This window comes from Osmerus eperlanus, chromosome 9 (genome assembly GCF_963692335.1).
Source record: "Osmerus eperlanus chromosome 9, fOsmEpe2.1, whole genome shotgun sequence".
In the NCBI taxonomy this organism is placed as follows: Eukaryota; Metazoa; Chordata; class Actinopteri; order Osmeriformes; family Osmeridae; genus Osmerus; species Osmerus eperlanus.
Genome location: NC_085026.1, coordinates 18,836,046 through 18,849,159, shown reverse-complemented (window position 1 = coordinate 18,849,159; position 13,114 = coordinate 18,836,046). Strand labels below are relative to the sequence as shown.

Below are 13,114 nucleotides of genomic sequence, written 5' to 3'. Positions count from 1 at the left end.
GGGCCCCTCCTAACCCTCCATGCCCTGCGGGGCCCCTCCTAACCCTCCATGCCCTGCGGGGCCCCTCCTAACCCTCCATGCCCTGCGGGGCCGGCCACTGAAACAGCAGGGACAAGTGAAGGACATCTGTTGTCAGAGACCAGCCTGAGGTGACATACAGAAGCTGCTGCTCAGTGCCTTGTCCCCTGATCGTCCCCTGCTGTCCCCTGACTGTCCCCTGCTGTCCCCTGATCGTCCCCTGACTGTCCCCTGCTGTCCCCTGATCGTCCCCTGCTGTCCCCTGATCGTCCCCTGCTGTCCCCTGACTGTCCCCTGCTGTCCCCTGATCGTCCCCTGCTGTCCCCTGACTGTCCCCTGCTGTCCCCTGATCGTCCCCTGCTGTCCCCTGACTGTCCAGGGAAGGCCTGTCACTCATTGCAGCTTTACACCACGTGGACATTTGACTGGATACAATCATATCCCTGAAGATGGTCTGGTGCATCTATGATTTGAGATGGGAGCTGCAGTAGCTGTATGTGTATATTGTGCAATTTTGGGTTAGGGTTGAATGAATGGATATTAAGTCATATGTGTTGTACAGATGCTCAGCTCTGAAGTTTATGATAATACATCTTCATGGGCTGTTTTCAGAGGGAGCTGAAATAAGACAAACATATTTAGTAAACCCTGTCTGTATCTACTCTTAGTCTAGTATCACTGGGTTAGTTTGATGAATCATCTTTTTACACACACCCACCCACACACACACACACAAACACACACACACACACACAGAGTTCCTTCTCTTTCCAATCCCACATTGGAAGCAAAGTGAGAGACTGTCTTCCAGTCTGCTACTTGTGGAGGAATCCATGTCTGCTAGTGAGAACTAATCCCCTGGGACCCATAACCCCGGGCAGGGTCTTCTACTCCACTCTTCCATCATGATGAATGAAGACCTGGGCTCTTTTGCCCAGCGGGGTTGTTGGGAGTAACAATACTTAACACTAACAATGGCTCCCTCCCCAAGTCAACTCCAGCTTAACTTCAAGAGGATGTTTTCGTCCCATATTGTTAGAGCAGCATATGTGTGGAGAGGAGAAAGACATGGTGGGGGAGGAGAGTTGCTGGGGGGGGGACTCACCTTTAGGAAGTAGTCAGGCGGAGCACATTAAACGCCCACATTCAGCCATCCCTGTATGAGAATAGCATGGTGGCACAGAGGATGTCAGAATTATCTGGAAGAATCTTTCTGGGGCCTGTCTCTGGACGTGTCCTAGGTCCACCACTGTCCCTTTCCCCACGACCTCTCTGACATCCAAACCTTTAAGCCCTGACCCCTGACCTTCTCCTGCATCTCAGAAGATACAAACCAACCCCAGATTGAAATGACACGTTACCCTCTGCTTAGAGACGAGTCCTGTTGAAGAGACAGAAGAAAATGCTCATATAACCGAGTAATTGCTCCCAAGGGAGAGAGGTACCTGACTCTGGCACACCCTCTGGGCATGGTGTGATAGTATATGGAATTTATACTGTGCTGCGTGTGTTTCAATCTGATTTGCTGGGTAGAAACTTTGGTGTGTAATTAGATGTGCCCCCCAGGTTTGTGATGAAGAGACATTTTGAAAACCCTTAGTTGGGTTAGGGTTAGGGTTAGTTAAACCCTTAGTTGGGTTAGGGTTAGGGTTAGTTAAACCCTTAGTTGGGTTAGGGTTAGGGTTAGTTAAACCCTTAGTTGGGTTAGGGTTAGGGTTAGTTAAACCCTTAGTTGGGTTAGGGTTAGGGTTAGTTAAACCCTTAGTTGGGTTAGGGTTAGGGTTAGTTAAACCCTTAGTTGGGTTAGGGTTAGGGTTAGTTAAACCCTTAGTTGAGTGGTGAAAGTAAAGGATTTGTTTATAAATGACTAATAATTTGATAAGAGTTGTGAAGTAGATTATTTGAAAAAATGTAATTTTGTTGCTAAACAATATTTATTGATTTCATATCAATAACACCCTGGTCACTAAATAAGCTCTATACTGAGTCTGCTGAAAAAGTCACTTTTAGGTGAGAGTCAAACAATGAAATGTTTTTTTAAGATGAAAAAACAAACACTGCAGCTCAGAAGCTGTGTTTTACTACCACCTGCTGGCGTGATTTTCACAAAAAAATTGTAAATATATAAAAATATATATAAAAATATATATATATTTCAAAGTTACCCAAAATAGTTTTGAAAGGTATTAAAAATATTTTTACTATATTGTACTCTGCTCTGCTCTATTTTAAGCTTCTATGTTCTCCTCTCCTTTCACTGTGTGTGAAAAAAAAGGTTGAAAAGGTTGAAAAAATGTTTTTGAAGTAAAGTTTATTAAAACATTTTTGAAAGGTTGAATTTTTGTGTTGTTGAAAAGAACGTTTCAAATAAAACGTTTCAAAAGGTATAAAAATTTGAAAGGTTTAAAAATCTATGCATCATTGATGAGTACTCAACTATACTCTCCTGTGCTATGTTCAGAATCAGAATCAGAATGGGATTTATTCTCCATGAAAGTTTGCACAGACAAGGAATTTGCTTTGGCAGGAAGGTGCATACAATAAACATATAGGGACCTAAAATTTAAATATGTGGACTATCTATACTAAGGGTACATAAACTAGCAGTACTATGTTGTCAGGTATTGGAGTCAGGTGGCTGAGCGGTTACAGAATTGGGCTAGTAATCAGAAGGTTGCTGGTTTGATTCCAGGCCGTGTAAAATTATGTTGTGTCCTTGGGCAAGGCACTTCACCCTACTTGCCTTGGGGGAATGTCCCTGTACTTACTGTAAGTCGCTCTGGATAAGAGCGTCTGCTAAATGACTCTGCCATTGTACTCTGCTCTGCTTTCATGTACTCTGTTTTAGACTACTCCCACCACTCTAGAGCGCCCGGTCCCAACACAAGCTCTTCTCCTGTCTGGCCCCCCAATGGTGGATTCAACTCCCCACCTCCATCAGGGACACTGACTGTCCCCACCTTCAAGAAGGCTCATGTTGTAAGCTCTTGTTCCGGGAGTACAAGCGGAATGCTTGGCTGGACCTGATGTTAGTTTCCTCCAGGATCACAATGACTGTTATTGAAAGACTTGCTCTTGTTGATTAGTTGTAACGGATTTAAATTATTGTACGCTGTGAAATATTTTTACTGTTGATTGTTTTTCTACAGGTACACTCTTGCACTTTTTGAGTTTCATGTTGTTTAATTGTGACTTGTTTAACTGCATGCTCTTATGGTTCTTCCCTTTGGCACTTATTTGTTTTTTCACAATGTATGCTTCATGTTTTGGTTGCTCACAATGTTGGGGCTAGCTCATTGTTATGATCAGTGACCTATGCACTTTTGTAAAGCTCTCTCTTGGAAGTTGCTTCGGATAAAAGCGTCTGCTAAATGAATACATGACAATGTTCCCCCCTCCCCTCCCCTCCCCTCCCCTCCCCTCCCCTCTCCTCTCCTCTCCTCTCCTCTCCTCCCCTCCCCTCCCCTCCCCTCCCCTCCCCTCCCCTCCCCTCCCCTCCCCTCCCCTCCCCTGCCCTGCCCTGCCCTCTCCTCCCCTCCCCTCCCCTCCCCTCTCCTCTCCTCTCCTCCCTTCTCCTCTCCTCTCCTCTCCTCTCCTCCCCTCCCCTCTCCTCCCATCTCCTCTCCTTTGCTCAAAAACAGAAAAGGTCACCTGTTGCCCTTTTATTCTAAAGCTCTGATTGCTAATTGTAAAACTGTGTGACAGGTGTTTGTCCATGCGATGAGTCAGTGTGCGTATTTGAATGGCAGTGTGTTCTTTGTGAAAACAAAAGATTTTCTTCATGAAAATTGTGCCAAATGCAGAGAATTGTGTGTAGTGTTTTGAAAAAAGTGTGTGTTAGAACTGCAATTTGAGTGTAAAGCAGGAACTGTGCTTGTAGTTTAGCACAATTGGTTCATGGGGTTGGTGCATGAGTTACATGTTGTGGTCATTGTGTCTCAAGTACCAGTATTTGTGTGTAAACAATTGAGAAAAACTGTAATCTGCCATCTGTGGACTTGTGGTATATGTTTGTTTACATATCCATTCTTAGTTTTGAAGGGACCTTGAATTGTTTCCCTTCAAATCCAAAGTATGTGGAAACCAGAGGGCCTTCTGCATTGAGAAGGAGAGCCAGAGGGCCTTCTGCATTGAGAAGGAAAACCGGAGGGCCTTCTGCATTGAGAAGGAAAACCAGAGGGCCTTCTGCATTGAGAAGGAAAACCAGAGGGCCTTCTGCATTGAGAAGGAAAACCAGAGGGCCTTCTGCATTGAGAAGGAAAACCAGAGGGCCTTCTGCATTGAGAAGGAAAACCAGAGGGCCTTCTGCATTGAGAAGGAAAACCGGAGGGCCTTCTGCATTGAGAAGGAAAACCAGAGGGCCTTCTGCATTGAGAAGGAAAACCAGAGGGCCTTCTGCATTGAGAAGGAAAACCAGAGGGCCTTCTGCATTGAGAAGGAAAACCAGAGGGCCTTCTGCATTGAGAAGGAAAACCAGAGGGCCTTCTGCATTGAGAAGGAAAACCAGAGGGCCTTCTGCATTGAAAAGGAAAACCAGGGGGCCTTCTGCATTGAGAAGGAAAACCAGAGGGCCTTCTGCATTGAGAAGGAAAACCAGACTTAGTGACTCCATCCGAGGTGGTGTCTGATTGTGGTTCCGTGTTTTAAGACTCAACACAGAAGAGCAAGGGGCAACACATCCTAATCACATCTGCTCTGAAGGGTGTTTCTATAATCACATCTGCTCTGAAAGGTGTTTCTTTAATCACATCTGCTCTGAAGGGTGTTTCTATAATCACATCTTCTTTGATGGGTGTTTCTACAATCACATCTTCTCTGATGAGCGTTTCTATAATCACATCTTCTCTGATGGGTGTTTCTATAATCACATCTGCTCTGATGAGTGTTTCTATAATCACATCTGCTCTGATGGGCGTTTCTATAATCACATCTGAAAGGGTGTTTTTATAAACTACTTTAGGAAATGCTAGAAATGCTCCATTTCTTTTGTGTGAAAAATGAAAAAGGTCAGAATCTCTGCCTTATGTCTTCTAAGCGCACTTTTTAATACTGTTATTGTTTTTTCTGTGTACCAGATTCTTCGTGTCAGTGTTTTCTACTGCACAAGGTTCTACTAGTTATCAACTTTGTAAATCAGTTATCTAAAACACATTAAACAATGTAATTAATTGGTTAAATTCCAATTTGTTATGCCTACACAAACAAGTGCCTGAGGTCTTAAAAGCACAATTTGCATAATGATGTAGTGGAGCATTTTATTTATTAATTTAATCTAATCATTAATCCAAATGGATCATTGAAGAGCCAGTACTACAGTATTATACTGCAAACACTGATGCAACATATTCATGCTTGTGTCTGAACTGGTGGCTCCGTGGGTGGTTTGTACTGATGAATGACGATGTGTATTGAATGAGAATGAGGGGCGGTACACAATGTTTATTTGGTAACTTCCTCAGAACGACAGGTGGGCCTATGTGATGGTAATGTGACTGGTACTTGTATCAGTTCTGTGGTTAGAATCAGAATCAGAATCAGAATGGGTTTTATTCGCCATGAAAGTTTGCACAGACAAGGAATTTGCTTTGGCAGGAAGGTGCATACATTAAACATATAGGAATCTTACATTTAAATATGAGAACTAACTATACTAAGGGTACATAACTAGCAATACTAAGTGGAATTAGAATTAAAGTAAAATATACAATAGAATGTAAAATAAAATATAATATATATAAATAGAGGTTTGATTATTGTGCAGAATGTTGAAAACAATCAATACCTTCAACAGAAGGTTTGCAAAAGTGTTGCTTTTAAGCCTTTGGTGAGCAATGCTGTATACAATTAATGGAAAAGGCTCAGAAATACGGAGGGAAGTTTTCTGCCGAGTTCAGTTATAGCCTACAGAGTCTAATGCCACCTATCACCCTATCGGCCAATCAGAAACACCTATCACCCTATCAGCCAATCAGAAACACGAGCAACACCTCGACCTCCTGGATTTTGGTACCAAAATGTTGGCAGGTCTGATAATATCACTCCAAACTTTTTATAAAACTTGAGAGCCCTGCCTTATATATTTGTTGAAAGCTATGTACAATTTTTCAGACTTAAAAAAATCCTATCCCTAGGGATAGAGTTCCAGGTGTCAGGGTTAAAAGAGTCCCTGGTTTGATTTGTTGAAACAATATATATTTAAAAAAGTTTCAAAATAGAGGTTTTGAAATGTTGAAATAATATTTGTCATTTGTCATTTAATCAACATTAAAAAATGTTTAGAAAAAACGGTCTCCTTTCCTTTCACTGTGTGTGTGATCAAGTTTTGAAACCAGGTTTCAACTTGGTTTTGCAAACTTGATCAAAATGGAATGAGACATGTCTACAGATGATCCAGTAAACACACTCTTCTCAAGCATACGGACCACTCAAGGGCCTGGGATTATACCATGTTGTTAACGACGGGAGAAACCAGTCGATACGGGAGCAGCAAAGATAGGAACAAAGCTGTATTGAAATGTATGTTTGAAAATATCTTAAAAATACTGTTTCAGCTGGATACGCCCTCTGTGGAGAGGGGGGATGCAGAGCTGAAGAAGTGTATGGAGGACAACAGAAGGGGGAGGGATGAGGGGGGAAGCTGGGGTATTTAATATGGGAGAAAGTCTATGTATATTTAAATTATTAAACTCATGACTGGCGAGTGATAGCCTACCTGTGTCATCATGTGAATGTTAAGTGAACAAGGATATTACGTCAATTTCGCATTTCAAATACAATCTATGTTCTAATGATTCTATGATTGTAATGATGTTCTAGATGTTGTATACCTTGTGAACTAATTAGTATGCCAGGGAGTGGCGGGATTGTCTCAGTTTTTGGAACGTAGTATAAATAGACTTGATGACTCATTACCTCCAGCCGTGTACAGGTCGCTGTAGAGGTATCTAGAAAACATCTCTTGAGATGAAAAAGTGGTGTGTCTGCATTTTATGGAGTGTATTTACACTAAACGTCGCAAATTCTTCAACGGATATGTATGAGTCCTCGACTGTCTTGAGTCCAGATGCCGTCAAGTCCAGGAGAAAGATTTTCAAACTGGGCACATCAAAAAACACTTGTTTTATGATGAACCTGACATCTGAAGATAACAGATCAGCCCTGATATCAGCCAAAAGAGTTTGTGCTGAGTCGCCTCAGCACATCCCAGAGGTTAAACCAAAAAGCAAGTTTACCCCTACGTCGCCTCTTCAAATCCAACGAGACTTGCATCCCACACGACCCGACCTGAGGAGTAAGGAGGGCTTTACTTATTTGCCGGACGTTTCTGTCTCTTGCTCTACATCAGAATTGGTTTTGCGGGTCAGACGGTCTTTCTATGGGTTTGGTGCTGACGCAAAGGAACTGACATTGGGAGACGCTTGCAAAAGCAACGGTGTTCTCAGACCACGTAACGACATGCTATTTACCTATCATTTGACAGACTGCGATGGCAAATGGGAGGTAAGTGTTTTAGTGCAATATTTTAGTCTGTTCAACATAATTATGTCGCGAACCTCTAGCCTACAAATATCCTCACATACAGGAGGCTTCCGACTCTTTCAGCTACAAATTCGTGCTTCACTATGTCCCTTCGCCCATCCGCTTCAGAGCGCGTAGTGTAAATCTGAATGTCGTTTGTCGGTTTCCAAGGTGAGATTTATCGTTTAACGTCTGCTAATCGTTTTTGACAAGGTTGGCAATTGAACACGATGAACCCTATTCCACAGGTATCATCACGTTTATCGGCTCGCGGTGCGCCCTACCTGGAGTACACGCATTATGCATAAAACACTAAAGTGGCGCTCTATTGATTTCCAAATTCAGTTGATGGATGGTAAGCTTTTCCTACACTTTAAGGGCTTGGTGGCCAAATGAACTGATTTTGGTCATTGGGATATGTCTAGATTTTTTTTTTTATGTTGTAGATTCATGGACCACACCAGCCCAGTCTCAAGTGTACCTGCTTGGGCAGACTGTGAACTTCCAGGTCACTGCTCTTCACCTACCCCATGGAAGCCTAAAGCTCTTCATTAGAAATTGCTATGCAACCACAACCAGTGGCACCTCTGCTACGTACACCATCATTGACAACTTTGGGTATGTCTGTGAAATGCTCAAATAGGATGTCCCCTGCTTTTGTAAGCATTACTTTGTTTATGACGTGTCCTTCCTAACCTCATGTCTCAGGTGTATGCAGGAGAGCCAGAGGAACCTGGGCAGGGCTCGCTTTGTGTCGCCCCGGACTGACGGCTCCCTCCGCTTCTCCCTCAGTGCCTTTCAGTTCACCTCTGACCCCCACGTCCAGGTGAGAACCCTAGTGGGTTTCTTCCCTCTGGGTCTGTCTGAGGAACAGTACCGATGGACAAAACCTAGTCCCATCTTTCAGAGTATCTGTAATGCAATGTTCAATCTATTCAGGTCACTATGCACTGTAACGTGTTCCTCACGTCAGAAGAACCCGGCCCATTGCACAAATCCTGCTCCTACACAGAGCATGGGTAATATTTTTATCTGTTGAGTTTCAACAGTCCTGTAACTCGTCCCGGCACCCTGACATCTCCCTCTCCTGCAGGTGGAGAGCCCTCACAGGGGAACACACCATATGCGATTGCTGCAACACCACATGTTCAAGATTAAGAAGTGCCTTGCTTGAAGGTCAGTTCATGTCCTCTAGTCTAGGCAAATAACTCCTCCCTTTTAATTGGTTACAGTAAAGATACGAGGATAGTGAAAACAACTTAAATATGCCTCTTTGACAGATAAGGATAACGTGAAAATGTTGCTTCAGCTAAAACTGTGGGAATGTGTGGTTGTAATGTGATGTCACACTGTACTCCTCCAGGCTCAGTAACAAGCAGCCCTTTGCAGATCTCAGACCAGTCATACCTCACCCTAACCCCAGCAGAGCAGTCATACCTCACCCTAACCCCAGCAGAGCAGTCATTTACCCCAGGAGACACCCCTCCGGCAGAGCGGAGGGGGTTGAAGAGTGGGGGACCAGAGTTGGGACAGCAGAAGGACCATGAGGAGAGAGGTTCAGATTTAAGTGACGTCTTTGTACTAGAGGAGGAGGAGAGGGGGGTTTCTCAGTCTATAAAGGAAAGGGATCAGCGGTAGGAGAGGAAAGACCACTAGTCTCACTGCGGGCATGAAGAAGAGTGTAAGGCAGATGGAAGAGATTGGTCCGTGAGCAGAGAAGACCACCAGAATATTCCGATCTCTGATGATGATGAGATCCTGGGTGCCGATGGTGGACTCTGACTCTTATGGCTATAGTGGGTGGAAGAGACAGGGTCTGGCATTTGAAGTGGCAGTAGCATCAGTGTGTTTGTGAAACATGAACCAACACTAAACATATTCTTACCACTAACCATCCCATTTAAAATAAAGTATGGAAATGTACTTTTGTAGTCTTTAGTTTATTTAGAATGCATCAGCGCCTCCTGTCCTCAGGTGTTTATCCAGAATCTCATGTGAACAAGCCAGCTTGCTATAAGGAACAATACATGCTGCTGTTATAGCAGGAAACATATGACATAAAAATCTACCGTGACAAGTCTAAGAATTTTCTTGTTGGTTATTCAGAAATATGACTCAGACTTGAAACAGGATATTCTCTTTCCTGATGAAATATGACCCTGTGTCAAAGCACACCACCTCTACCAGCACCATCAAACTGGATCAGGGCTCTGGGCCAAACAGGGAAGAGGGGGAGATTGAGTCACCAGGTGCTAGCAGGTGCTAGTCCGTCATCCCTCACATGGGTTATGTGGAAGAAATAAAATAGTTGACAAATTAAAGAGTATGTGTGTTCTTGAATGGTGGCAACTTGTTTTGAATAAATACTGAACAATATAACAAGCTCTAAGCCACTGGCCTAAAAATGAAAACAAGAAAAAAAAAAAAATACACATTGAAATAATATTTATAGTTTCAGAACTTGACAGTGAAATACTTCAGGATTATACTCTCCATAGCATTCTTTACACAAAACATAAACATGAAAATGTATTTAACCTCTTCAAGCTGTTTGGTATATGACCATTTGAAATGAATTTTGAATTCAGTCACAAGTTAGTCAAATTTTCAGTGCATTCCATGTAACAGCACTATAGAACATTAGGGTTTCCTTTGGTGTTTAAACATGTTCTGTTCTCAATGCTGTTGGTTTTCTTTGGTCTAAGTTTCTTCTCTGTAATATTAATGCTGTTGCTTGTAAGAAGATGATTATCACAAGGAATATCACAAGGTATAACGCAACCCCCCATCTGTCTCTGTCATGGTTCCGTGATGACTTGGCACCAATACCTGTAAGATTTTTACAGATAAAATAAAAAAAAGGATTTGGTTAAGAATTATTCATGATTCATTCAAGGAATTCTACCATGCCTCCTAACTTCTGTTCTACCATGCCTCCTAACTTCTGTTCTACCATGCCTCCTAACTTCTGTTCTACCATGCCTCCTAACTTCTGTTCTACCATGCCTCCTAACTTCTGTTCTACCATGCCTTCACACTCATACTTTCCAGTCTCACTCTATAAACAAATGTGAAATAAACCATCGGTATGTTGTAGTGCTTTACCTGTGTCTAGTGTGAAGTCTCTCCTGATCACCTGGCCCAGGATCCTGTTCTGCAAGATGAAGGTGAGGCTCCTGGAGCTGGCTGTCTGCAGAGTCAGGTTGCTGGACACTGTAAACAGTCCCTCTGTGTCCTGCCTGACGAGTGTGCTTGTGTGGTTGGTGATGTCCTCTCCTCTGTCATCCAGCCACTGAACGCAGGGGGCAGGGCGTCCTCCGTGTGAAGTCAACAGCAGCTCCAAGCCGCTGGGAGATACTTTCAAGTTTGAATGTGGTTCTGCGTACAGTGCTGAAATTATACAAAACATTTAGTGTCTTAATCTTCTACATGTTTTAGAACTTGAAACAATCAATTGGCAATTCATTATGATCCCATAAATAACTCTAAACATTTTAAGAGGTTTACTGCCATCAGAAGTGTGATTACCTGCTACTTTCAAAGATAAGGTTTTCCTCTGGCTCCCCAGTAGCGTGCTGACAGAGCAGGTGTAGTCTCCCTCATCCTCCATGTTGCTGCGCTCCAGACGCAGAGAGGAATCCCCCCGCTCCACGTCGGAGTGCATCAGGCTGGTTCTGTTGGCATAGCGACGGCTCTGGCGGTCCAGCTGGCCTCTCCCGTGATAGAAGCTGTGGACCACCTCCTGCCCCCTCTGCCAGGTGACCACCAAGCTGCCCAGGCTGCCGCTCACTGTGAAGCTGCAGGGCAGGACGACCTGCTGTCCCTGGGCTGCTACAACGTGGCCGCGGGGGACAGTAACCTGAAACTCAACTACAGACAAAAACACAAGCAGTCACATCAATGATCTAAAGCACAGTCACACCAACAATATAAAGTGACCCACATCTGTGGATGTTTCACACCAAACGCGAAGCGGATTATTCGCGCGAATTAAGCGACTTTTTGCTTCGCGTTCATTTGTGTTTATTCGCACGAATTGCTATGAGCCAACCGCTTTTTTCTTCGTCAACCATGTCCGAAATTACTACTATAAAACAAATACGAAGTAGTGTCTTATAGCAGAGGATGCACACATACTTCCCTCTGTTTGTTCTAAAACGTCTGTTACATCTGTACACCAACTACAGATCAACTTTCGCAACACAGCGTTACGCGAATTTTGTTGTTGTCTCTTGTTATACATGTTGTTACATGTAATCTCGACGCGCGAATAATTCGCTTCTCGTTTGGTGTGAACACAACAGGAGTACCTGTTGTGATTGTTCGTACCTTCAATTTACCACAATAACAACAGGTATGACAATTCAAATGGGAAACATTTTACATTCTCTATTTGAGTCACCATACAGCACACAAAACCAATGACACACTTACATGAAAAGGCTGCCTTAAAGAGAAGCGATGCAAGCAGGTGTTGAATAACCCATACGTTCCAGTTCATATCAGGGTTCTTGAACGTACCTCACCTGTGTCTGGTATCCCAACTCTGTCAGAAGTAGTTTTAGTAAAATACCAGCAGTAATCGAGCTGCCGTCACTCTGAACAGACTGAGTTTCTGTCTTAAAAGCTGCTCATTTATCCTACGCAGATATGTGCATGCTTATCATGATCATGCGTCATCACGGCACGAGTTACAGGTGAGAGGAATGTGGACCGTTTCAGTCAGGGATGATTCTGAACTTTGAGTCCAGAACGTCTACAAGCAGAGATGTTATATATTCTGGAATGAACCAGGATTCAGTCAGTCTCAACAGGTCCTCCTGAAGATTTGCATTGTTACACAGCAGTCCTTTGGTACAACTGTTAGTTCAATAAAGCATTTATAAAGTAGGCTACTCAAACTCTCTAGCTCTCACACTGTCTCTTTAACGTTAAGGAGTAGCGTCACACATATGTGATTCTGAACATTCCAACCGACTATTTTCCGATAGACAAAAACTATATGACAAACGCTATAGTATGGCTTCAAAATTTACAATTAGGAGGCTAACAAGTAACACTAGCAGGTAGTAGCATTGCTACGAGTATTATGCTAGGTTGCTAGGTACTAGCATAGGTACTAGGTACTAAAACTAGCTAGCTTCCGTTTTGGAAAAATAACTAACCATAAAAGGTTAAGGCCACTCCCACACCTGTCTAGTTTCCATGGACACACCCACTGAGTTGTTGGATGAAACCAACAGTTTCCATGGACACACCCACTGTGAGTTGTTGAATGAAACCAACCACAGAAACATGTAACAAGGTAACCATGGAGATTGTTACATTGTTTGTTTATATTAAGATGTTTGATCGATTGATCAAATTATTTTTGTTATTTGGAGAAACAGGGGAATATTGCCTTTAGGTTGCTGTCTACAGGTGAGAATACCATTGGTGTTAATGGCTTAGGGTTATGGGTCCATGTAAACGATTGGGGAGACTCACTTGGGTAATGACAATAGTAAAAAGGTATGGATCAAGACAAATACTACAAATGAAGACATTTTATGAATTGAATGAAAAAACATTGTGGATT

The 13,114-nt window shown here is 43.1% G+C and overlaps 2 protein-coding genes across 6 annotated transcripts; one reads left to right on the top strand and one right to left on the bottom strand.

Moving 5' to 3' along the window:
- Positions 1–6,945: 6,945 nt before the first annotated feature.
- Positions 6,946–10,014, top strand: si:ch211-67f13.7 (uncharacterized protein LOC565426 homolog). Of its 4 annotated transcripts, none has more exons than XM_062469887.1 (8): positions 6,946–7,518; positions 7,601–7,707; positions 7,785–7,891; positions 7,983–8,154; positions 8,245–8,362; positions 8,476–8,555; positions 8,630–8,712; positions 8,900–10,014. In XM_062469887.1, exons 1-8 carry the CDS (start codon positions 6,982–6,984, stop codon positions 9,172–9,174), a joined length of 1,479 nt encoding a protein of 492 aa, XP_062325871.1. In that variant the 5' UTR covers positions 6,946–6,981; the 3' UTR covers positions 9,175–10,014. The 4 variants fall into 4 exon arrangements, with proteins under 4 accessions (XP_062325871.1, XP_062325872.1, XP_062325874.1 ...); XM_062469890.1 differs by having other exon boundaries at positions 7,360–7,518; positions 7,621–7,707; XM_062469888.1 differs by lacking the exon at positions 8,476–8,555 and having other exon boundaries at positions 8,900–9,001.
- zgc:153911 (uncharacterized protein LOC768172 homolog) lies at positions 9,458–12,227 on the bottom strand. Of its 2 annotated transcripts, none has more exons than XM_062469892.1 (4): positions 11,971–12,205; positions 11,065–11,406; positions 10,642–10,926; positions 9,458–10,365 (listed from the first exon to the last, which is right to left on the bottom strand). In XM_062469892.1, the coding sequence occupies exons 1-4, from the start codon at positions 12,035–12,037 to the stop codon at positions 10,196–10,198; spliced, it is 864 nt and encodes a 287-aa protein (XP_062325876.1). In that variant the 5' UTR covers positions 12,038–12,205; the 3' UTR covers positions 9,458–10,195. The 2 variants fall into 2 exon arrangements, with proteins under 2 accessions (XP_062325876.1, XP_062325877.1); XM_062469893.1 differs by lacking the exon at positions 9,458–10,365 and adding an exon at positions 10,396–10,470 and having other exon boundaries at positions 10,567–10,926; positions 11,971–12,227.
- Positions 12,228–13,114: the final 887 nt, after the last annotated feature.